Consider the following 24,198-nt stretch of genomic DNA (forward strand, 5'->3'; position numbering starts at 1 on the left):
TACACTGTCCGGTTACATTAATGTGACCAACTGCCAAAAGCCTGAATAATCACCTTTTGCAGCGGTGACCGCTGCAAAGAAGAGAGTGAATGACGTTCGGGAAGGTACCGACAGGGTTGTGGAGCCACACGGACTCCAGTGTCGATAGATTTTCTCGGTTAAGGATCTGTGCCCACCGGCCGTTGTGGCGGAGCGGTTCTAGGAGTTTCAGTCTGGAACCGTGCGGCCGCTACGGTTGCAGGTTGGAATCCTGCCGTCGGGCATGGTTTTACTGTGCTCCCCTGGCCACCAAACGTCCAGGATTTAAATCCAATCGGGATCCGTGGGACCACCTCCATCGGGCGCGGATCAAATGGTTCAAATGGCTCTGAGCACTATGAGACTTAACTTCTGAGGTCATCAGTTCCCTAGAACTTAGAACTACTTAAACCTAACTAACCTAAGGACATCACACACATCTGAAGTCATCAGTCCCCTAGAACTTAGAACTACTTAAACCTAACTAACCTAAGGACATCACACACATCCATGTCCGAGGTAGGATTCGAACCTACGACCGTAGCGGTCGCTCGGTTCCAGACTCAAGCGCCTAGAACCGCTCGGCCACACCATCCGGCTCGGTTTAATACCTAGGACATTTTTATTATTAACGCGGCGGTTATATAATGTCTATCCTTCAACTTCATCTTCGGGTATTCTATGGAGAACTATATAATAAACACACACAATTATATCGTCAGCTCGGCTCTAAAACAGACAGAATTGCACATCACCTGCCTGCCGTCACATCAGATAGAAACTGAACTCAACTGGTCATTCTGTAGATACAATCCCTTAAATTTCCAATGGAAAATTCATGCCCTGATCCAAAAAGACTTCTCCATAAATCGATGTTACTCATTATATTGTCTCCACTGGCACCACCCATCAAGTCTCCTCCAAGAAATAAACTCCATTGTCCTGTCTCGACCCGACAGAAAATACCTTAAACCATCAACCTTGCCGTGCTGGGGTCGCTTCTGGCCTTCAACGATATGGACAGCAGTTAATTACGTGCAAACAACACCGGAATGTATCTCCGGAGAGGCCAGACTAACATATGGATCCTGAAGAGAGGAAGTAGTCTTTTCATTAGCTGCAGGGGTAACAGTCTGTATGAATGAGTGACCCGGCTTCGTACAAATAGGCAAGAAGCCCTTGCTATGTTAGTACTACAAACGGCTGAAAGCAAGTGGAGTTATATTTCCCGAGTACATACAGCTCTCCTGTATAGCTTAATGTAATAGCATCTTCCTGGACAAAATGTTTCTGAGGTAAAACAGGTGGAGGGGCATTACTCAGGAAGCTGTAGTCATCAGAAAAAACTAATCTGACGTTCTGCGGGATGAGGATGGAACGTTATATTCCTTAATCTAGTACGTAGGTTAGAGAAATTTAAAAAAATAATGGTTAAGCTGTAGTTATATTTAGAGGGAATTAGTGAAGTGCAGTGGCACGAACAACAGGGTTATCAATACAGAATCAAATGCGGGTAATGTAGGTGTAGATCCGATAATGAATAATTAAATAGGATTGCTGATGAACTAATGTAAACAGTGTGGAGAACGTTTTATGATGGTCAAGACAGACGCAAAATCAAGTCCCATGTGAAATAGTATAAGTTTCTATGCCTGCGACTCTGCAGATGGTGAAGAGATTGAAATAATGTATGATGATATACAGGAAATAATTCAGATAGTTAAGGGAGACAGAAGTTTATGACCGGGGACCATAACTCGACAACAGAAAGAGAAGGAGAAGGTAAAATTACAGAAGAACATGAACTCGGAGGGGGGGGGGAGGATTAAGCCGAAGAAACTTGGTAAAATTTTGACCAGAGCATAATTTAATCATCGCAAACACTAGTTTTAGGAATCATGAAAGAAAGCTGTATATCTAGAAGAGACCTGGGACATTGGAAGGTTCCAGGCTGCTTGTATAATGGTAAGGGAGAGATTTCTAAACCAGATGCTAAACTGTAAGACAATTCCAGGTGCAGAGTAAAACCGAGAAGCTGCTGCAGAAAGGTAGGAAGTGAAGGATTTGGGACAGGGATAAGCTGAAAGAACCAGAGATTGTTGAGAATGTCAAAGGGAGCAGTAGGCAAATGTTGAATGAGAAAAGGAAAAATAAAACAAATGAAAACGAATTTGTATCTTTTAGACACTGAACAGTGAAGACACCAGTGGATCAATTAGGCTAAAAGATGAAACCCAGTAGCGATCTTTGGATAATACACCAGGTATTAAATTCAGCTGACGAAGGAAGAAGTTATTACAATCCAGCTGTCATTCTCATTTTTATGTGACTGACAGAATGTACAAACAGGCTAAGCAAGAATGGATAGCAGAGAAATTCAAAGTTGTTGAAGCATACGTGACTATCGAAAAGATAGATTCCACCTGTATGAAAAATAAAGACACCTTTAGAGAACAAAGAAGTAGCTGTGCGAACATCAATAGATCAGATGGCAAGCCAGTACGAAATAAAAATTGAAGGCTGAAAGGCTGAGATAATATAAAGGTGGGCTATGCAATGGAAACTGAATTGATGGCAATATTAGGAAAGGGACGAGGAAATAGATGAAGAGGAGACGGTAGTTATCACGATGCAAGAAGAATTTGTCAGAGCACTGAAAGAAAGTCGAAACAAGGCATCTGAAGTTAACGACATTCCCTTAGAATCATGACAAAACTTGTAAGTACACTGTTTAGGTTTTTATGTTGGTAACGTCACCTAGCGCATTGTATAAAAATCACTGGCTGTGCTGTGTGCAGTCTGTGGCTGGTTGGCATTGTTGGAATATTCGCCACTGTAGTGTTGGGCGTTGGATGTGAACAGCGCGTAGTGTTGCGCAGTTGGAGGTGAGTCGCCAGCAGTGGTGGATGTGGGGAGAGAAATGGCAGAATTATATATATATATATATATATATATATATATATATATATATATATATATATATATATATATATAATGACTTTGGAACATTATTAAGGTAAATACATTGTTTGTTTTCTATCAAAATCTTTCATTTGCTGACTATGCCTATCAGTAGCTAGTGCCTTCAGTAGTTAGAATATTTTATTTAGCTGGCAGTAGTGGCGCTCGGTATGCAACATACATCATGATAAGCGAAATACCGTCAAACTTCAAGATGAATGTAATAAATGCAGTTTCGAAGTAGGCAGGCGCTGAGAGGTGCGAGTATTACAGGACCATCAAAGTTCCAAAATACCGACACGAAAGCTGACTCCATATAACCGACTAGGACATGCACAACACTTCGCTGCGATGACTCACGTCAGCGGTGGAGGCTCAAATGACCACATGGTACCAGTCCTACACCATCTGTTCCGTTCCAAATCATCCAGTGCACTCTTCCAAGGGGGTTACTTATATTTTGTCCGGTGAGTTTATGAACTCTTGCTAATATACTATATTGCATCATCACTTTTGGATCCCAAGCTTCTTAGTCCAACCTCCCCTATCCGTCAACCCTCACAGCTACGACCAGAAACGTCAGCAGACTAATTTGACCAAAAGGGGCGCAATGAATTGAACTAAGAGCCAGGAATATAATCTGCAGGTTTGTTGTATCAAATCCTACATCTGCATAGACGAAACAACATACACCCCACAGTGCTGAAATGACCACACGGAATAGATAGTGCGCAAACTTACCTTTCGATACAAGCAATTTTTTTTTCAGAAGTGAGCAAGTAACAGTGCTAAAGCGAATGTGGAATTTGTGGTACTGCAACAGAGTAGCATCGGGTTTATACGCTGTTGAAAACTAGACAATTGCTATTCAGAGCCTTTCTTCCACTACCGACCGACTTTCCCTTAATGGACACACCTCTCCTGTAGTTTCCTTTTTTCACGTAAAACCACATTTGGAAGGCTGTTTCCCAAACACAATGTAATCTATGTGTATCATTTAATGTAGGACATAAACCTGAATACAATGGCAGAGCCTTTCTTCCACTACCGACCGACTTTCCCTTAATGGACACACCTCTCCTGTAGTTTCCTTTTTTCACGTAAAACCACATTTGGAAGGCTGTTTCCCAAACACAATGTAATCTATGTGTATCATTTAATGTAGGACATAAACCTGAATACAATGGCAGAGCCTTTCTTCCACTACCGACCGACTTTCCCTTAATGGACACACCTTTCCTGTAGTTTCCTTTTTTCACGTAAAACCACATTTGGAAGGCTGTTTCCCAAACACAATGTAATCTATGTGCATCATTTAATGTAGGACATAAACCTGAATACAATGGCAGTCACAAGCTCTATGTTGCAAATTTATTGCAGATCTTCAGTTTTTATAACTGCTGGAAACTAGAAGCGTTATTTCCTAGTAACTATTCGAAATCATAATTTCCAGCCTCGAAATATCACATCATTTAGTTAACAGAAGTTAAGAATGAGTTAATTTAAGTTTACATACACGAATATCAAGAATGATAAATAAATACAGACGCAAGTAACAATTTGAGGTCATACACACAAAAAAATTTATTTTGGTGCTTCGATTGTTTAGTCGTATTGACACGTCCACTGTATAAGGTAGTGTAACAAGTGAAAACCATCAAAAATGAATAATGAATCACTACAAGATTTTTCATCATTACTTCATATCTAATAGTTATGTTAGATTTAGTAACGATTTCTTCACATAGAATCAATAAATTTTACTAGTTATTACAGCTCTGTTGAGATTTAATGTTTCGTACTTATTTCTAAACATAAAGAAGCAAGCAAATGTTTTAACTGGAGGCTTATGAAACGTACAATTCACAGTGTGATTCATACCTTTTGGAAAAGCTGTGATAAGGAGACAACACATAATTAAAATGATCTGCCCAATCATAACACTGCGTTTTCGTCCCAGCCGAATAACGAACACGCATAGTATTGTTCCTGGAATTCCAACAACCCCTAAAAGGAAAACAAAGAACAATAGTTATTGCAACATACTTGTCGTTATACCGAAGTAGCACAAAAGCTTAAAAGCGTAAATTTTATTTTAATCAATACTATCTTACAAACTGAAAAATGTAATTGTAAGAATTATTCTCACCTAGAAAGTAAGGCTCACATCTGTTTTACTATAACATACGTGAACTACAAATGATAAAGCGACAATATAGTCATTTTTGTTAAAATGATTTAAAATACAGTCGCTAAAACATCGTACATATTCGAAATTTAGGAAAAAATAATTAGCTGTTGCTGGCTAAAGAGAAGCTGTTAATTTTGAGGTTCCAGTGATGTACGGAAAAAAACAAATGCTTTGTGGCTTTCCAAGAGAGAAAGTGTTATTGTAATACGTTTTGTTTCACAGTTATCCTGATCTGTTAATTTCACACCGTTAAATAGATATAGCTTGTTCTCAAATCTGGTTATCAGCCAGAGAAAGTGTATGCTCGATGTCAATGAAGTCTGGAATACATGGATTTCTATCTAAGATAAAAAAGGAAGCATACTAAATTTTAAAAAATCTTGATAGTAGAGACAATAGGTAACGCTATAAATAAGCAGTACTATCTGCTATGAGATCTTATTCTTCACATAATTAGCCCCAAAACCATATATTACAGCTATCTGTTTTATTCTTGAATTACGTTGAATAAGTCGCTATTAATTAGGTGCTATATGTACATCTTAAAAAGGAAATTTCGAACAGGGTTGCTGACATGTGCTAGAAAAATAGAACTGAACGTTTGTCATATGCTAAGAGGTTTTGAGAGGTTTTGACGGTGTCAACTGAGATATCACATTATTTACATATTAAAACTGGGTATTGTTAGGGTTCAGACACGTTTGTTATACATTTTAATAATGTTCTCCCTTAATGGCTATTTTTGGGAAAACTGTTGTTAGCTTGTATTTGTGAACATGTTTTAATGTCTTGATATGCTTTATAAAATGAAAGTGTCTTTTTCCAGTCACTATTAACATCATGCAAATTTCATGTACCCTAGTACCCTAGTCAACAAATGTGTTGCAAAATTATCCATTTTGTGTAAATTCTTAACTTTGAAAATTTATTACTAAATATCACACAAACTCAAAATGTCTGGTCCTCTTGTAAGCGCCATAATATGTAAAATGCATGCAGCTGAATGAAAATGAATAACATAAAACATTTCATTGTATCACAGAGTAGCACACGTGATATGTGGCGCAGGCTTTGTGCGAAGCAGAGCAGTTGAGAGTTGAGTTGAACATAAACAAGCAGTTGAGAGTTCCAATCAGTTCTGAGACGAAATGTATGAAAGATTTCAGTGGGAACACTATTAACTGTGAAGTTGTGTGACTAGGACCGTTCGCCGGGTGCAAGTCTTTCAATTTGACGCCACTTCGGCGACTTGCGCGTCAATGGGGATGAAATGATGATGATTAGGACAACAACTGTGAAGTAAGGTCAAATGAATAAACAACTCTTATTACTTAGGGCGCTGTTTTTCAAGTGTAATCTCTATTTAAATTACTATATTATGATTTACAATATCAGTTTTGTAGTAGTTAAAAAATCTGCCTAGAGATCTGAAGCTACAGCTTGACGTAACGTTACCAACATCTTCAACAATAATTACATAAAGTAATTTTTTTCGGGCAATGAATATAAAAATAATGAAATAGCTTTGTAGTTCATTTCACAGTGAGTCTTCTAAGACGATTTGTTATCACATTTAACTCGCATTAGAAGCAACTGATGCACTCAGATAACAGCCAGTATAGAACAGCTTTGTGTAACACCATTTCCCAAATAATTTTCGTACATGACATTGGATGGAGGGGAAGCAAAGAAAGGAGATATTTAACTCTGTAGTACATTTACTAACCACGCTAATTAATCATTAATCCTACAGAAGAAATTTTACCTTTTTACTGTTGGTTGATCTGAACAGAACCACAACGACATAACGATTCAGTTTTGTCTTCCTCTAACTGACGATGGGAATTTAACAAGATAATGCCTTGTTTCTTACTAGAGGCCATTCGTTTCTTCCCATTTGTCGTGATTTTGATACAATAACGAAAAAATGATGTTTACGTGCATGTTCCAGAAGAATATGAAGTCATGTTCATATAATAATACGCAGCATTTTAACTGACAAAATTCGAGCGCCAACGCTTTTGGATTCTGATAATTGGTGGAAATGATATTACAAGAATAGTTATACAGCCACGCTATGACTAGAAAGAGTCGTTAATTTCAAATAGAATCTTAAATTTTCGCCTAATAGGTACACATATAATTACAAGTATTGTGATATGGCGGGAACAATTTCGAGTTAAGGAAGTTCTAGTAGAGAACTTTCATATTGCTTTCAGATACTTGATTTGTGAACAATGGTACAGAAATATGATGGATGAATGTCATATTAGGGTTCATAATTAGTTGTTAAGCAAATATGATTGTTTCTATTACCACCGCGAGAAAATTTTGCAACTGTTAAAGCACGCACGTCACACTACACAATACATGCTGACATCACTGCGTATGCTCATTCACTGAAACTTTTTGCAGGACCATACGTCTGTGTCTCAACGAAGTTAATTCTCCAATAGAAAATTTTTCCTCATTGCTAAACAGGAGTTCCACACTTTGCTTTCTAGATTAGAATAACGTTAACAAGTTCTGGGATAAAAAATTTAAATATGTGTTTCTTTCATATCAGTTACACAACAACAGTACAGATTTAATAACCTATGGAGCCCTTATATTCTTAACATCTCATAGGTCCACTCAATAATAGAATACGTCACCTCTGAGCTTGATGCTTTTGCCAATAGTAATGTGGAGCGGGGAGGAGGGAGGACAGACGTGGGATGAAACGGACGTTCGTATCCGACGATCATCCCATCAATTCGGTCAGCCTGGTTACTGCCAGGTAAGAAGGAAGATCAAGGTTCAATGCCCCGTTGATATCTAGGTCATTCGAGACGCTGAACAAACTCGAGTCACGTATTGCCAAGGTTATTTCGACTATGCATCAAAAGTTTCGAGGGAAACTCTTACACATCTTCCATACAGTCCCGACCTCTTCCCATGCGATTTCCATATTTTTTGGAGTCGTTGAAGAAAGACATTCGTGGCCGTCGATTTGCTTCGGACGAAGCGCCGCACGCCTGGGTGCAGTCGAGGATCCGTAGGCAAGGGCAATTATTTTTCCATGAAAACATTGACGATCTTCTCTCACAATGGAATGAATGTATTAACAGTTAAGGCAATGCCTTTGAAATAATAAACAGTTTACTTACTTTTTTCCCGTCTGTCTCCTTTTCATTCGACAGCCTCATATAGTTACTGAAAGGTTCAAAGAGAATTTGACTCTCTTGTCGAATATGTACCCAAATCAAACAATTATGGTTGGTGGAAACATTAATTTAGCCACGATATCTTGACGAAAATATATCTTTAAAGTCGATGGTAGGCATAAAGCATCGTCCAAAATTGTACTAAATGTTTTCTCCGATAATTATTTTGAGAAACCAATTCAGGAGCCCACTCGAAGTGTTAATGGATGCGGTAACAAACTAGACCTCTTACAACAAACAAACCTGAGCAAGTAGACAATTTCATGAGGAATGTAGCGACACGGCTGGTCGCTGTGCCCGAGCGGTTCTAGGCGCTTCAGTCCGGAACCGCACTCCTGCTGCGGTCACAGGTTGGAATCCTGCTCGGGCATGGATATGTGTGATGTCCTTAGGTTAGTTAGGTTTAAGTAGTTCTAAGTCTAGGGGACTGATGACCTCAGATGTTAAGTCCCTTAGTGCTTAGAGCCGTTTGAGCCATTTTTTTGTAGCGACACGGAATACTGTGACACCCAAATCCACCAAATATAGACGCAAAGTGTATATGTTTAAAAAAATCTGCAGATAAAAAATCGCTTGACAAATTCCTAAGAGACAGTCTCCATTACTTCCATACTAACTACACTACTGTTTTTGAAAATCGCAACACCCAGAAGCAGTGGTCTGGATCACTACAAAATCGCAGGAGGAGTAGAACGAAGGAATCAGAATAAGAGATTAAGATTGCAGGGAGATGGCGTGCACATAATCCCAGCAGTGAACTTTTTGTGTGAACGAACAGGTCAGTGTGGCGCTACGCTTAGTCGGTGCAGAGCCATCAAACCAAGTGCAAACGTGGAAGAAAGTGCCGGTAAGCCTCGTCTACGTCAAAGGGCGCAATATTTGAAAGAGTATCATCGGGCCAAAATGATTGGTGTCCGGGAAACGGGTCTGATGTACCGTAAAGTTGCGGCTTGTACAGAACAAGATGGTATGACAGTAATGTACGTGTGGATCCACTGGATAGCAGGGGGTCGTACATAGCGACGAGCAGATACTGAACCACACAATGTGACCACAGCGCGAGATGACCGCCATCTTGTTCACGTTGCCGTAAACAACAAAACATCTTCGTCCACAGTATTGGCTGGACATGCAAAGGTTGTGGATATGTCTGCGCCGACAGCGTCGTCTGTTGAGCGCTAGACTGGTGGCGCGGACGCTATTGCGTCGACTTCCACTGGCCAGAAGCCACCAACGCCTCAGACTGCAGTGGGCAAGTGAACGCCGTCACTAGCTTGCTGAATGGCAAAATTTAGTGTTTCTCGACTAGTCCCACTTAAAATTGTCCTGCAGTGACGCCCACGTACGTGTTAGACGCTACTGTGGTGAACCCAATTGGGCAGACTGTATTGTTGAGCGGTAGAGCGTACAAACGTCAAGTGTGGTGGTTATGAGTGCCACTGGCTGTTACATGCGATCTCGTGTCGGGCGTGTTGAGGGCGATATGAACTGCAAGTGCTACATCTGGATTGTTTTCGAACGCGAAACCCGAAACACTATCCGTCTTGCAGGCACACGTACCATATTTTAGCAGGACGAGGCCCGACTATATGTAGAGGGGAATGTTCAAGCCTTTTTCGAAGAACTTCGTCCTCGGTCTGCACGTCCGTTTAACATGTCGCCCATGGAACATGTGTGAGACATGGTTGGTCAGCAACTGGTTTGTTCTGGTTCTCCTGCTACCATTGCCGAAGCTTTGTGGACGCGCCTACAAACTGCGTGCAGTATATTCCCCTCCAGCATATCCGAGCCCTCTTCGACTGCATGCCACGACACCTAAACGGGTCAGCACACAGTGACAGAAGCAATGAAAATGACATACTAGTTTTAAAAGAACGAAAAGTCTCAAAGATTGGCGACAATTTACAGCCACTCAGACCTTAGTTCACACTTCAGCTCGAGATGCCTTTAGTGCGAAGGGCCTTCAATAGCTAATGCAACACTATTTTTCTGAAAGCAGCTTGGTTTTATTCAGGATTCCTATACACCATGTTCTTCCCCATTACACCATATTCTACTCCACTCTTTCGACTGCAGAGCCCTATCTTTCAACACTCTCTTCCTTCAACACGACAGTCTTACGACACCTTGCTGAAGGGGGTGGGGGGGGGGGGGAGGGGGGCTGTGTGCCCGCATGATATCGCTCCACTGGTCTACGCCGTTGGAGCCAACGACTTGCTCAATGATGGAAACAACAGAATGAAAACAATCGATTAATTCAGTTGCTGGAAAACAATCGACTCATTCGTGCCGGCCGAAATGACCGAGTGGTTCTAGGCGCTACAGTCTGAAACCGCGCGACCGCTACGGTCGCAGGTTCGAATCCTGCCTCGGAGATGGATGTGTGTGATGTTCTTAGGTTAGTTAGATTTAAGTAGTTCTAAGTTCTAGGGGACTGATGACCCCAGAAGTTAAGTCCCATAGTGCTCAGAGCCCTTTGGACCATTTGACTCATTCGGTTGTAGTTTTACGTATTGGTTGAATTATGCATTCATTCTTTTGCGAGAAACGAGTCTATGGGAACAGCCGAATTAAAACAATCGATTCAGTCGTTTGGACTACTCATTCATTGTTTTGAACAAAACCAGTCTGTAGGAGCAACCAAACAAAGACAGTCGTGTCAGTGGGCTGTAGTTTTACATGACAGTTGGACTATTATTCATTTATGTCTTCGACTGAAAGCAGTCAGTGAGGGGAATCGAATGTAAAGATTCGACGCCGTTGTAGCTTTGCACCATAACTGAATTATTTATTCTTTCTTTTCAAGTGAAAACAATCAGTAGTTCTTCATTTACAATCAGTAGTATTCATTCTTTTGACTGAAACCACTCTTTAGTGTTTCAGCCGACCGAGCTACCCATCCATACTTCTGAGTGAAACCAGTCTGCAATACTGTAATTAGATTAAATAAAGCAGTGCTACGTTATACCGTCAGAGGATAATCCTACCCCCAGGGGTAAGCGAAGACGTATCTCACGGTATGCCAGAGTTAAAATAAGTAATATACATGTTCATTTAATTATGTACTGAATGGAACAATTTTGCTTTTCATCTTTTAAAACTGATTCATATGTTGATGTGGATAAAATTGTTCTAGGTGCCATTAACGAGTAACTAATTAAGTTGACGTATCGCTGGGTAGGTCTGTCATCACTTAAATTGCTGACACCAGGCAAAAACTTCGAAAACCCCTGTCGTCTGAGTCACATCGGATTATTATCCAGGACACAAACAGTGTGTAGGCGATCAGTTGGACGATGGTCACGATGTTCTGCGGGAGCGGGGACGTCAGAGACGGAATGTTTCTTCGCTTGCATTTCGGTGATGACTATACCAAGGGCCGCACGCCTCCATCTTACCAACAGATATATATTACACGTGAGAGTAATAAGGATTTGTGAAAGTGCATTGTAGAGACGTTCTAATTCAGGCATAGTACCAATCTGCAGTAAGAAACATCAACGTAATTAAGTGAGTTATATGCAGGTCAATGAGTTCAAGGCAAATGGCATTAAGGTACTGAGTTGTGTGGCGGGCGGTGCAGCGTCGGGCACCTTTTGTCGGCGGCTTCTCATAGTCTCAATAATGAAGTGTGGAAAGTACAGGGTGAACCAAAATGATCTTTATAACTTTGATCACATATAAAAAAAAAACAGCTTTAGTTGTATGTCAACATTATGCCGCAAATCGTACCTTTCTGCCTATTCCCATTTCTGAAATATACGTGGTCAAAGTCGTAAAGATCGTTTTGGAACGTACTGTACGTGCACTAGACGCTGCATTTTCAATAGAATACAACGAAGAAACTAATCGAAGTTGTAAAGATCATTTTGGACGATACTATAAGTGTACAGGAAAGCGTCTAGAGGTGGCCGCTGAGATTTTAATAGACTAAAACGAAGAAACTATCTACGATTCGGTCGTCATTTAATGAATTTTAACCAAAATTTGTTACAATCTATTTGTTCCCAATCAATCAAGTTTCCGCCGACACGAAAAAGATCCAGGATTACCTCGGACAGTTGTATTAAAATCCCCTCAGTACGCCTCTGGACGCCCTCAAAGCCAGGACCAATCCGGGTAAATCCGAAAGTACTGCAACCATAGTTGGGGGTGCAAAGGTGAGCGTCATGGTTCCATTAAGTATATGTATAGAAGACAGGAAACTTGTCTCGTTTTAGCAACAGTTTGCTTTCCGTTTTATAGGCAATGTGTAAAGATGTCCGCAAGTGCAAAATTATTTCAATATTCAGCCATTTATTTGTGTGGAAGGTAAATATTTTGTACAGAAAATTACGTCATCAGCTACATATGTATCTCCCACGTTTTCAGTTTTGTAGGTAGTGTTATAGCTATTAAAAATTCACAAGCACAAATTTTCATGACTATCTATATGGTGTTAAAAATCTGTATGGGGCTAGGAGATATATTTAATATTTATTAGCTCATTTTGAAACCGTGTTACATTCAAAAGGTTTTCTAGCCTTTTTCCAGCGTCATCCAGTTATGAGCTATGTTGAAAGTTTCAAGTCTCTAGCTTCTCGGGAAGCTAGTTTAAATTCAATTGTAAAACTTGAAACGAAAAACAGAAGAAACCGACCTAATAAAACCTTCATTTATATGTACACAAATTTACTATACAGCACCAGATATCAAACTTTAAAAACCTACCAAAAAATGATATTTAATGCCACGAGTACGAAAATTCGATATTCCGAATATACTTCGTTTTTAGAGACATACTTGTTATTCATAACTCCTTGAAATAAGATACTTTATTTGTCTTTAACAAGGTTTCCAGCCCTAGTTATGGTTCATGTATAACCTAAAAGGCTGAAAAAGTATGTAAATAAAATTACTCAAACCCGGTAAGTGAGTGAAAACATTCATATAACGCACGCAACCGAAGGAGATTTGTTTCAGTCGGTTGTTTGACACTGATGAAAACACTCAAAGACTGTGAGTGAGTGAAAACATTTATGTAGCTGACATGGCCGCAGAGATTAGTGTGATTCGGTTGTTTCATTCGACTTAAAAAACCGACTGAACGAAAAAAAATCGACTGACCAATTGATTGTTAAAAACAGTAGACTGTCCCAACACTCTTGCTGCATCAGTAACCTCCCCATCGTCCACGTACTGTTTCCCGTAGGGTGCAATCTTTATTGGGCCAAACGGATGGATGGAAGTCGGAATGTGCGACATCCGGGCTGTAGGATGGATAAGGACGAACAGTCTAAGGAAGTTTTGTGAGCTCCTCTCAGGTGCGCAGACTTGTGTGAGGCCTTTTGTTGTGATGAAGAAGGAGAAGTTCATTTGCATTTGTGTGCCGACGAGAAAGTTGAAGTCATTTCCTCAGTTTTCTGAAGGTAGCACAGTACACTTCAGTGTTGACTGTTGCACCGTGAGGCAGGACATGAAACAGAATAACCCCTTCCGAGTCCCAGAAGGCCATCACCACGACATTACCGGATGAGAGTCAGGCTTCGAACATGTCCTTCGAAGGGGAGGTGACGTGTCGCCAGTCCATGCATTTGCCCATTTCTCTTCGGTTCGAAGTGATGAATCCATGTTTCATCGCCCGTAATGGTGTTTGACGAAAAATTGTCTTTGTCAGTCTCGTAATGCGCAAGCAATTCCGCACTGATGGTGCTTCGTTGCTCTTTATGGTTTTCTATTAGGCGATGAGGAATCCAATGGGAACACATCTTTGAGTACCCCAACTGGTGGACGAGAGTGTCAACACTACCAACAGAGACGTCCAGTTCAACAGCGAGGTGCTTGATTGTGATCCGTCAATCACCTGGAATGAGTGTGTCCGCTCGTACCAACAAGTGCGGGAGTCACTGCTGTGTACGGCCGGCCAGCATGCGGGGGATCGGACAGGTGTGTGCGACCTTGTCTCACGGATGACAGACGCCTTGTCCAATGACTCAACGTGCTTTTGTTCACAGCCAGGTCTCCGTAGACATTCTGCAAGCGTCTATAAATATCTTGATGCTCTGGTTTTTCGCCAAAAGAAACTCAATGACAGCTCTCCGCTTGGAAAGCACTTCCGTTACAGACGCCATTTTGAAGGCTGCCGGACTTTATAATACTATAAGGGCTGAAGCTAGAATGTGCTACGATGCCCCACAACAAATTTCGCATTTTTTCAACGTAAATTGGCAGATAAAGAAAAGGTGTTACTTTAGTTATTGAAGGCCCCTCGCAGTATCCACAACGAAACGCTGTTTCGAAATCTGACAGAAAATAGAGAGAGATTCTGGTCTTTTGTAAAGTCTATCTGCGGCGAGACACAACGAATACCATCACTGCCTGACAGTAATCGTAATTTTACCGACGACACTGCCATTAAAGTGAAGTTACTCGATACAGTTTTACGAAATCTTTCACCAACGAAGATCCAATAAATATTCGAGAATTTGAATAAAGAGCAGCTGCCAGCGCGAATAATTTGGAAAAAGATACCAACAGTGTACCGAAGGAACTTACTAAAGGAACTTAATAAAGAAGAGTCTTCCGGTCTGAAATGTATACTTTCAGAGGATGCTGATGAATTAGTTCCATTTTTATAACTCATATACAATCACTCGCTCGACGAAAGAGCAGTACCTGAGACGGGAAATTGTCACAAGTCACACCAATACACAAGAAATAGAATACAAATTATTTTCTGATTCATAGGTTTATACAATTAATATCGATTACTGACAGGATTTTGGTGCATATATTGTGTTCCAACATCATGAAATACTCCTAGAGAGCAACCTATTTACACATAACCAGCACGGATTCAGAAAACTTCGTATTTGTTAGACACAATGGGAACTTCATTCGTACGAAGTAATGAGTGCTATTGACGAGATATCTCAAGTTGATTCTATATTTCTAAATTTACAGAAGGCTTTTCACACTAATCCTCCCAAGCGGCTTTTGATCAAATTGTAGGTTTAAAAAGCGTCTTCTCGGCTATGCGACTGGATTCATGATTTCCCATAAGGTCAATATTTGTAGTAACTGACCAGAAGTCATCTAGTGAAAGTAAAGTTATAATAGTTGAAAAAACATATGTTCCGTATCTTACATGCCGCGAGAAATGCTGCATGAACATAAATGCAGATGCTGCCCAAGCCTGCAGGTGGCTCTCTTGTGAACAGCATTTGCACATTGTTCTGTCGCAAGTATCAGCCATGGTAAGAACAACATTGTGTGTACTGGTGAGTGCAGTACGTTGATGTGACAAAACTCGTGGAATACCTCCGAGTATCGTGTCGGACCGTCTTTTGCTCGGCGAAGTGCAGCAACTCGACGTGCCATGGACTCAACAAGTTGTTCAAGTCCCTTGTAGAAGTATTGAAGCATGCTGCCTCTATAGCTGTCCATAATTGCGAAAGTGTTGCAGGTTCAGGATTTTGTGCACGAACTGACATCTCGATTATGTGCCATAAATGTTCAATAGGATTCATGTCGGGCGATGTGGGTGGCCATATCATTCGCTCGAATTGTCCAGAATGTTCTTCAAACCAATCGCGAACAACTGTGGCCTGGTGACATGTCGCATTGTCATCCATAAAAATTCCATCGTTGTTTGGGGACATGAAGCCCATGAATCGTGGCAAATGGTCTCCAAGAAGCCGGACATAACTATTTCCAGTCAATGATCGGTTCAGTTGGACCAGAGGACCCTCTTCATACCATCTAAATACAGCCCACATCGTTATGGAGCCACCACCAACTTGCACAGTGTCTTGTTCACAACTTGGATTCAAGGCTTTGTTGCCCCACACTCGAACCCTACCATCAGCTCTTACCAACTGAAGTCGGGACACATCTGACCAGGTCACGGTTTTCCAGTCGTCTAGAGCGCAGGCGATATGGTCACGAGCACAGGAAAGGCGCTGCACGAGGTATCGTGCTGTTAGCAAAGGCATTCGCGTCGGTCGTCTGCTGTTATAGCCCATTAACGCCAAATTTCCCTGCACTGTCCTAACGGATACGTCCGACGTACGTCCCACATTGATTTTTGCGGATATTTCAAGTACTGTTGCTTGTATGTTAGCACTGACAACTGTACGTAATCACCGCGGCTCTCGGTCGTTAAGTGAAGGCCGTCGGCCAGTGTGTTGTGTGTGGTGAGAGCAATGCCGAAATTTGGTATTCTCAGCACGCTCTTGACGCTGTGTATCTCGGAATATTGAATTCCCTAACGGTTTCAAGAGGCGCCATGTGGTAGGTCTATATTGCATACAAGGAAAGTGGAAAACATCATCCTCTAGGTCACAACGCGGATGGAAGCGTGTGCTGAGCAATCATGACAGGCAGTTATTGAAGAGGACGACGTCTGCAAAAGTCACTGCAGAAGTGAATGTCGCTTTCGCGAACCCTGTTAGCATCAAAAAAACACAAATAAGTTGGATTTTCAGGGAGAGCTGGAACTCCAAAATCACTCATCAGTGATGCAGATGCCTGTAACTTGAAACGTGGTGCCGAAGCCATAAAACAAGGCCTGTAGAGCAATTTAAGAAAGTAAATTGGTCGGAGGAGTCTTTTTGCACACTGTTTCCAACTTCTGGTTTTTACGAAAAATGGTTCAAATGGCTCTGAGCACTGTGGGACTTAACTTCTGAGGTCATCAGTCCTCTAGAACTTAGACCTACTTAAATCTAACTAACCTAAGGACATCACACACATCTATGCCCGGGGCAGGATTCGAACCTGCGACCGTAGCTGTCGCGCGGTTCCAGACTGTAGCCCCTAGAACCGCTTGGCCACTCGATTTTACGTCTCAAGACTGAAACATGGTGGTGTTCGGCGAGTTCGTTAATCATATCGTCGTAGTCCATGAGCCCCATGGTTACTCCACAAGGTCGTTTTACTACCATGAATTATGTGACCGCTTTGGCTGACCTGGTCCTTCCCATGGTACAATGTTTGTTTCCGAATGGTGTCGTGTTCCACGACGATGGCGGCCCTGTTTACACAGCTCGCATCTCCCCTGTCGCCAGATCTCAATATTATTAAGCCTTTGCGGTCAACGTTGGAGAGAAGGGTACGTGATCATTATCCACCTCCATCATCATTACCTGAACTTGCCACCACTTTACAGAAAGAATGGTATAAGACCTCTTTGAAACCCATAGGAGTTGTATTTATCTATACCGAAACGAATGGAAGCTGTTTTGAATGTGAGAGGGTTTCCTACATCGTATTAGGCATAGTAACGTGTCGTGTTTTTGGTGTTTCTATATTTCATCCAGCCCATACATATCTGAGGAAGCTTTATAGGCGACCTGCCGTTCTCGAACTATACAAACGGTTTACGAGACTACCTCAGCAACCGTCTTAGGTTGTTTGGAAAATGACGTTGTCGTCTATTATCTAGTAAAGTGATCAGATTATCAAAATGAGTTACAGAATTATTTAGAGAAGATATTTGCATCGAGCTAAAAGTGGCAGTAATTGACCCTGCACCATAAAGAGTGAAAGGTCCTCCAAATGAGTACTAAGCATTGAGGTATCCAAGGACGACTCACTACTCACTCCCGCCCTCTCAGCTTAAATTCCACCAGTATTTCTCTCCTGTTAACCAAAGTTGTTTTTTTTTTACTTTTTTAATTAATTTACTTTCAGAACGTGCGCATACAGCTGTCTCAAATCCTAAACTACTAAGAGGCCCCTCCTGCATATTAATGGACTAGCACACCTGGAAGAAAGAATTTTGTTGTCCTTTGTCCGAGGACTGGTTTGATGCAGTTTTCCATGCTAATCTGTTATATTATAGCCCCTTCATCTCTGCATAATTACCGAAACCTACTAAACTAATCTCCGTCCGAACAGGCCTTGGAAGGCAGCCATGTCATCCTCAGACCACAGGCGTCACTGAATGCTGATATGGAGGGGCATGTGGTCTGCACACCGATCTCCCGGCCGTATGTCAGTTTACCAGACCGGAGTCGCTACTTCTCTGGTCAAGTAGCTCCTCAGTTTGTCTCAAAAGGGCTCAGTGCACCCCGCTTGCCAACAGCGCTCAGCAGACCGGATGGTCACCCATCCAAGTGCCAGCCCAGCCCGACAGCGCTTAACTTCGGTGACTTGACAGGAACCGGTGTTAACACTGCGGCAAGACCGTTGGTTACTGTAACCTATACGAATCTGTATTTAAGCCTTGGTCTCCCTCTACATTTGTTACCCGCACAGTTCCTTCCATTACCAAGTAGACGATTCCTTGATGCCTCAGGATGTTCCTAACAACCGATCCCATCATTTACTCAAATTGTGCGATAAATTTGTTTTTCCCATGCGATTCACTATTTCCTAATTTGTTATTCGATCTCCCCATCTAATCCACAGCATTTTTCTACGCTACCACATTTCAAAAGCTTCTATTTTCTTCTTGTCTGAATTGCCTATCGCCCACATTTCACTTCTAATCAAGGGTTCACTCCAAATAAATACCTCCAGAAATACTTCCTAACACTTAAATTTATATTAGATGTTAAAAAATTCCTCTTTTTCAGAAATGGTTTGGTAGCTATCGTCTTGCATCGTCAGTTTTCTTGCTGTCCAAATGCCAAAGCTACTCTTCAACTTTTAGTGTCTGATTTCCTAATCTAATCCCTTCAGCATCGCCTGATGCAATTCTACCACATTGCATTATTTTTGTTTTATTTTTGGTAAAGTTCGTCTTATAACCTCTTTTCAAGCACTAACCACTCCGTTCAACTGCTCTTCCACGTTCTTAGCCGTCTCTGGCAAAAATACAGTGTCATCGACAAACCGCAAAGTTTTGCTGAACTAGCTCTTCTGGAAGAAAAGATATTGCGGAGAAACTCTTTAGCCATGGCGTAAGGGGGGGGGGGGGAGGGGTGTTGGGAGCTTCCCAGAAGTTTAGAAGGTAAGAGAGGTACTGGCGGAAGAAGGCGCGGCTCATAATTCTTTTACTGGGAAAAGCTGCAACATTTACATATCTGAACTAATCTAGCCGCAGACCAGTCTTTCACTGCAACACAGATTTCAGGAAAAAGGGGGTCGAGGGAGGTGGAGAGAGTGGGAGCAATTACACACTCTAGCCACAAGTTTACACACATCTTTCGGTTTCATACTCACCTACTAAGCAACACCAAAAGCTAAATCCACGATAGGATCTATAGGTAGTACATTTATCTGCTGATGCCACGTTTCCCGACACTGTATCGCAACAAATCGTACCAAAAATATCGTTCCGGAGAGTGATCATTAACGCTTCACTCTATGCTTAATGTTTTTCGTGTTTTCAAATCTAAACTTATACGTTTAATGCTTTGTGTGTGTTCAATTCACGGTGTTTATGAGTCCGCGAGACTAAATAGTGTTGTTTCCGTGACGTGACGGGTCTTGTGCTGTGATTGGCTGAGAAGAAGCAAAACAAACAGTTACCATGTTGACTTGCTTGCGAAGTTAGTCCACTTATGAAAATATGCAGTTTAAGTGATAAACTAAACGAAAGATCTCTTCGAAACGCGTCATTTTGTAATGCTAAAGTATCAGAAAATGTGACGTCGGTATATGAACATTTTACCACTAATTTTAAGCACCTCACTTGTTAGGTTAAATAGGTACTTACAACAAATTGTTTCGTTTCGTCTATTAGCGAACGGTTTTCTTACCCTAATTTCTTTGTTTATGGATGAAATCAACTCGTCTCCCTTCTGTGCTGTAAAATTCATTTCATTAAAATTTAAATGTTTCAATAGTTCTTTTTCAAGCTCATGTTTGAAATTTTTGTGTAATAAATTGCACACTGAATTCATGTTGTCTTCTCTTCCGACTCCCGGTACGCTGCAGTTGTTCGTAAGAAAGTGAAAGTCAAAATACAGTCACAAAAAGAAACCTGCGAATAACGATAACGGGACTTTTTTCATGCGCGTATTTCCTCTATTAATTTGTGAAACTCCCGCTAGGTGGTGACATTTAATGTTACAGTCAAGAAGGTCAGAACCTCCTCGGTTAGAATATTCTAGTGCTCTCCAGGGAGACATTTACAAACTTATTGCTACAGCAGATAGAATTACCAATGACAGAACCAAAAAACTGCGGTATCTAAGACACTGTCAAAACATTCATACTAAATGTCGGTTGATGACGCAGCAATGTATAATAGCGATATAGAGAGACAAGGACTCGATAAAGAAGTTTTAGCCAGTTTCTTCATTCTTTTTTTATGTAAGTAGCGGAACGTGTAAGTCGTATGGAAGTTATAGGGCACCATTAAGCCGTCGGCACACGGGACGAGGCAGCTCACGTTGACGTGCATGCAGGCGGGTTATCAAACGTTAAGAGATAAAGAGCCGTCAGCACACGACACTAGTTGGTTAACGTAATTTTGCGCAATCAGCTCCGTTCAGCGGCAGTTGTCACTTCTACTTGGCCTACAAACTATGCAGTTTGTTCACGGAAAGGGACGCTTGTAGAATGCCTACGGTAGCTCTATTAGAAGGCACATTTCCTTTCTTGATCATATGCTAATCATTTTTCGTTTGTGGTATACATAAATAAGAACTTCAATATCGTGAACGTGTAAAAGGACAAAAATGAAAGGACATCATCTTATAAAAGCTCACCAAATCGAAGAAACTCACTCCTGACAGAAGAGTGCAAGGGTTATCCGGAAACTAAGGTTACAAGGTATGGAATATCCGTGATGGAAGCAGGTACCACTGCCATGTGGCGGGAAGTCAGCGCAAGGAACGAGCATTCCCGGCAATCAGTAGCTCGTCGGTTATTGTTGTGGTGACTCATTCCGGCTCCCAAGTGCGAAGTGTGCGTTGTAATTCGCTACCTAAATGCTAAGGGCAAGAACGCCGTTGTGATTCATCGCGAAAATGTTTCAGTTTATGGAGAGGACGTAATATCAGGGCAGCATGTGACGAATTGGGTACGGAATTTCAGTTTTTGAAAGACGGAAATTCACGATGAAGACAGAAGCGGAAAGCCGTCTTTTGTTACTGATGTGGTGCAGAAAATTGAAGAACATTTTCCCTCCGATCGCCGATCGACAATTGACGACCTCTATGCAGTTTCTCCAAGCATTTCACGAACTGTTGTTCATCGACTAAATTATCGCAAGTGGTGTGCGCGACGGGTGCCCAAAATGCTTACCGAAGTACACAAAATGAACTAAGTCAGTGCCGTTCGCAAATTTGTTGACCGTTTTGAAACTGAAGACGAGGCTTTTCTCAATTCTATAGTGTCAGGAGACGAAATTTTGGCTTATCACCATACTCCAGAGAGCAAACGACAATCAGTGCAGTGGCGTCATACTCATTCTTCTTCAGCCAAGTCGCCGAAGTGGCGTCAACTCGACAGACTTGCACCAGGCGAGCGGTCTATCCGACGGGAGGCCCTCGTCACACGGCATTTATTTTAGCCAAACAATTCAAAACTCAGCAAACAGCGAGGCAAATTATAGAGTCAGCGTTTTGGGACAGAAAAGGGGTTATACTCGTTGATTTTTTGGAAAGATGTGAAGCAACATATTGTGAAAACATGAAGAAACTCCGTAGAGCCATACAAAACAAACGTCGCGAGATGCTGACAACCGGAGTCTGTCTCCTTCGTCACAAAGCGTGTCCGTACATCGCTCATGCAACACAAGAGTTATTGCCTTCGTTTGGTTGGCATGTTTTAAGCCACCCCTCTCACAGCCCCGATCTCCCACCAAGTGACTATCATCTGTTCACTAAATTGAAGGAGCACTTTTCCGACGACGACGTGGCCAAAATCGAAGTGAAGAATTGGCTGAAAAAAACCGCGGGAGTCGTCTGTGACACAGGAATAAAAAACTCGTCCTACGGATGACAAAATTTATTGAGATAAATGATGATTATGCAGCAAGACAATGCAAGACCTACCCTACAATGCATGTAAATTTTATAAAATTAAATTCATTTTTTGTACTTCAAAAAAATCTTGTAACCTCATTTTCCGGATTAGTCTCACATTTACATAACATCAGATACACAGTATTACAGAATTTATTTCTACTAATTTCACAGGAAAGTCTCATAGTCTTTTAGAATATGCGAAAGTGAAAAGTAAAAACTGTATACAGCAGGAGGATGCGAACCCTACAAAATTCTATCCTCACTTCCGGAGCGTAATGCCTCGTCCGCAGCTCGTGGTCGTGCGGTAGCGTTCTCGCTTCCCGTTCCCGGGTTCGATTCCCGGCGGGGTCAGGGATTTTCTCTGCCTCGTGATGACTGGGTGTTGTGTGATGTCTTTAGGTTAGTTAGGTTTAAGCAGTTCTAAGGTCTAGGGGACTGATGACCATAGATGTTAAGTCCCATAGTGCTCAGAGCCATTTGAACCATTTTCGTAGTGCCTCAACTAACTACACTACGTTGAAAATATGCCGTGATCGCCCTAGTATTTTGTCTTTCACTCTTCTAAAGACTTTAACTGTCGAAATATGAATTTACACTTAATTATAACAAATACTAACAAGAAAGACACGTTTTCATTAATCTTCAAGGGTCGTTACCACAAAACAGCTTACTTTTGTAACAGGCGAGCTATAAAGGAAAAATAACTAAATACGAAAACCCTTTAACCATCAACATGAGGCTTCCCGTCATTTTGTTACAACATATCGTACAAGTAACGATCCGTTCTTGAGAAATTCAATGTGCTGATGCTTAGAAACAGCATATATTCATAGGGTGAAACGCATAACATAAAAACCACCAAATATGTGTTTCTACTGAATACGAAAAATACAGTAGGGGGTCTTGCTTTCTGGCTGCGTTTTTGCTTCCTATTAGTTCTACTTTACGGGGTATGTTTCCGAAATGTCGCAGAACTCCTTTTGTGTTTCACGTGACAAAATGGCCCCTCAACGTGAAATAACAGGGAGTGAAATCACAAAACTCTTAGAGCGCCAAGTCTACCTTGGATAACTCGTCCCGTGTGCCGATGGCTTTAGGCTCTTGTTAGCTCAGCCTATGGAAGCCCATACGAGCTGTACTCTGTAGAAGCTACACCTCCAAGGCTATTACCTGTTTGAGCAACATCAGTCGATATCAACAGTTCCAAAAATGCTGACTGTCAATACTCGTGTGGGAAATATTCGAAATGCTTCTGACAATTTAAATTCTATAATCAGTTGCTGAGAAACATATTTCATACACAGAGTGAAAAGTATTTAAACCGACACACTCTGGAAGGTTGTAGGGGACATCAAAACAAATATTTTTCCCTGATGTCATTTTTCTGTATGAGGAGTACTTAAACCAGTAGAGGAAGATTTCTTTACCGCAAATTATTTAAACCAACAAACAGTTTTCCATTTTTTTAGGACCAAGAGACAACACATTAACACAACCCAATTTCAATTACAGTAAATTTTCAAAAATGCCTCCATTGACACGTAAACGAAGGTTACACCGTCGGATCATGTTCTGTCTGACACGGGCAAAAACCCAGGACTACCCTGAATTGTTCCTGCTGCTGCTGCTGCTACTATCCAGGCAACCAGATCCTCTTCTGATGCATCAGGAGTTGTGTAAACAAGGTTGCGCATCTCTCCTCACACAAAAAGTCCAAAGGGGACATGTCTGAGGATCGAACAGGTCATGGTACAGGACCTCCTCTGCCAATCCACGTTTCTGGGAACCGTCGGTCCAGGAATCGACGCACACGACGATTGAAATGTGCCGGCGCTCCGTCATATTGGAACCACATGCGTCGTCTTGTAGGGAGCGGGACGTCTTCCAGCAATTCTAGCAATGCTCTGGCGAGAAAAGT

General features: G+C 41.5%; 1 protein-coding gene across 1 annotated transcript in view; it reads right to left on the reverse strand.

Annotated features, from left to right (window-relative positions):
• LOC126299180 (organic cation transporter protein-like) overlaps window positions 1-24,198 on the reverse strand; it is a 206,389-nt gene that overhangs the window by 47,553 nt on the left and 134,638 nt on the right. The window contains exon 9 of the mRNA XM_049990948.1: window positions 4,861-4,986. Coding sequence (XP_049846905.1) covers window positions 4,861-4,986 — 126 coding nt within the window. The remainder of the gene's footprint in view (window positions 1-4,860; window positions 4,987-24,198) is intronic.

Source organism: Schistocerca gregaria, chromosome X (genome assembly GCF_023897955.1).
Source record: "Schistocerca gregaria isolate iqSchGreg1 chromosome X, iqSchGreg1.2, whole genome shotgun sequence".
Classification (NCBI taxonomy): domain Eukaryota; kingdom Metazoa; phylum Arthropoda; class Insecta; order Orthoptera; family Acrididae; genus Schistocerca; species Schistocerca gregaria.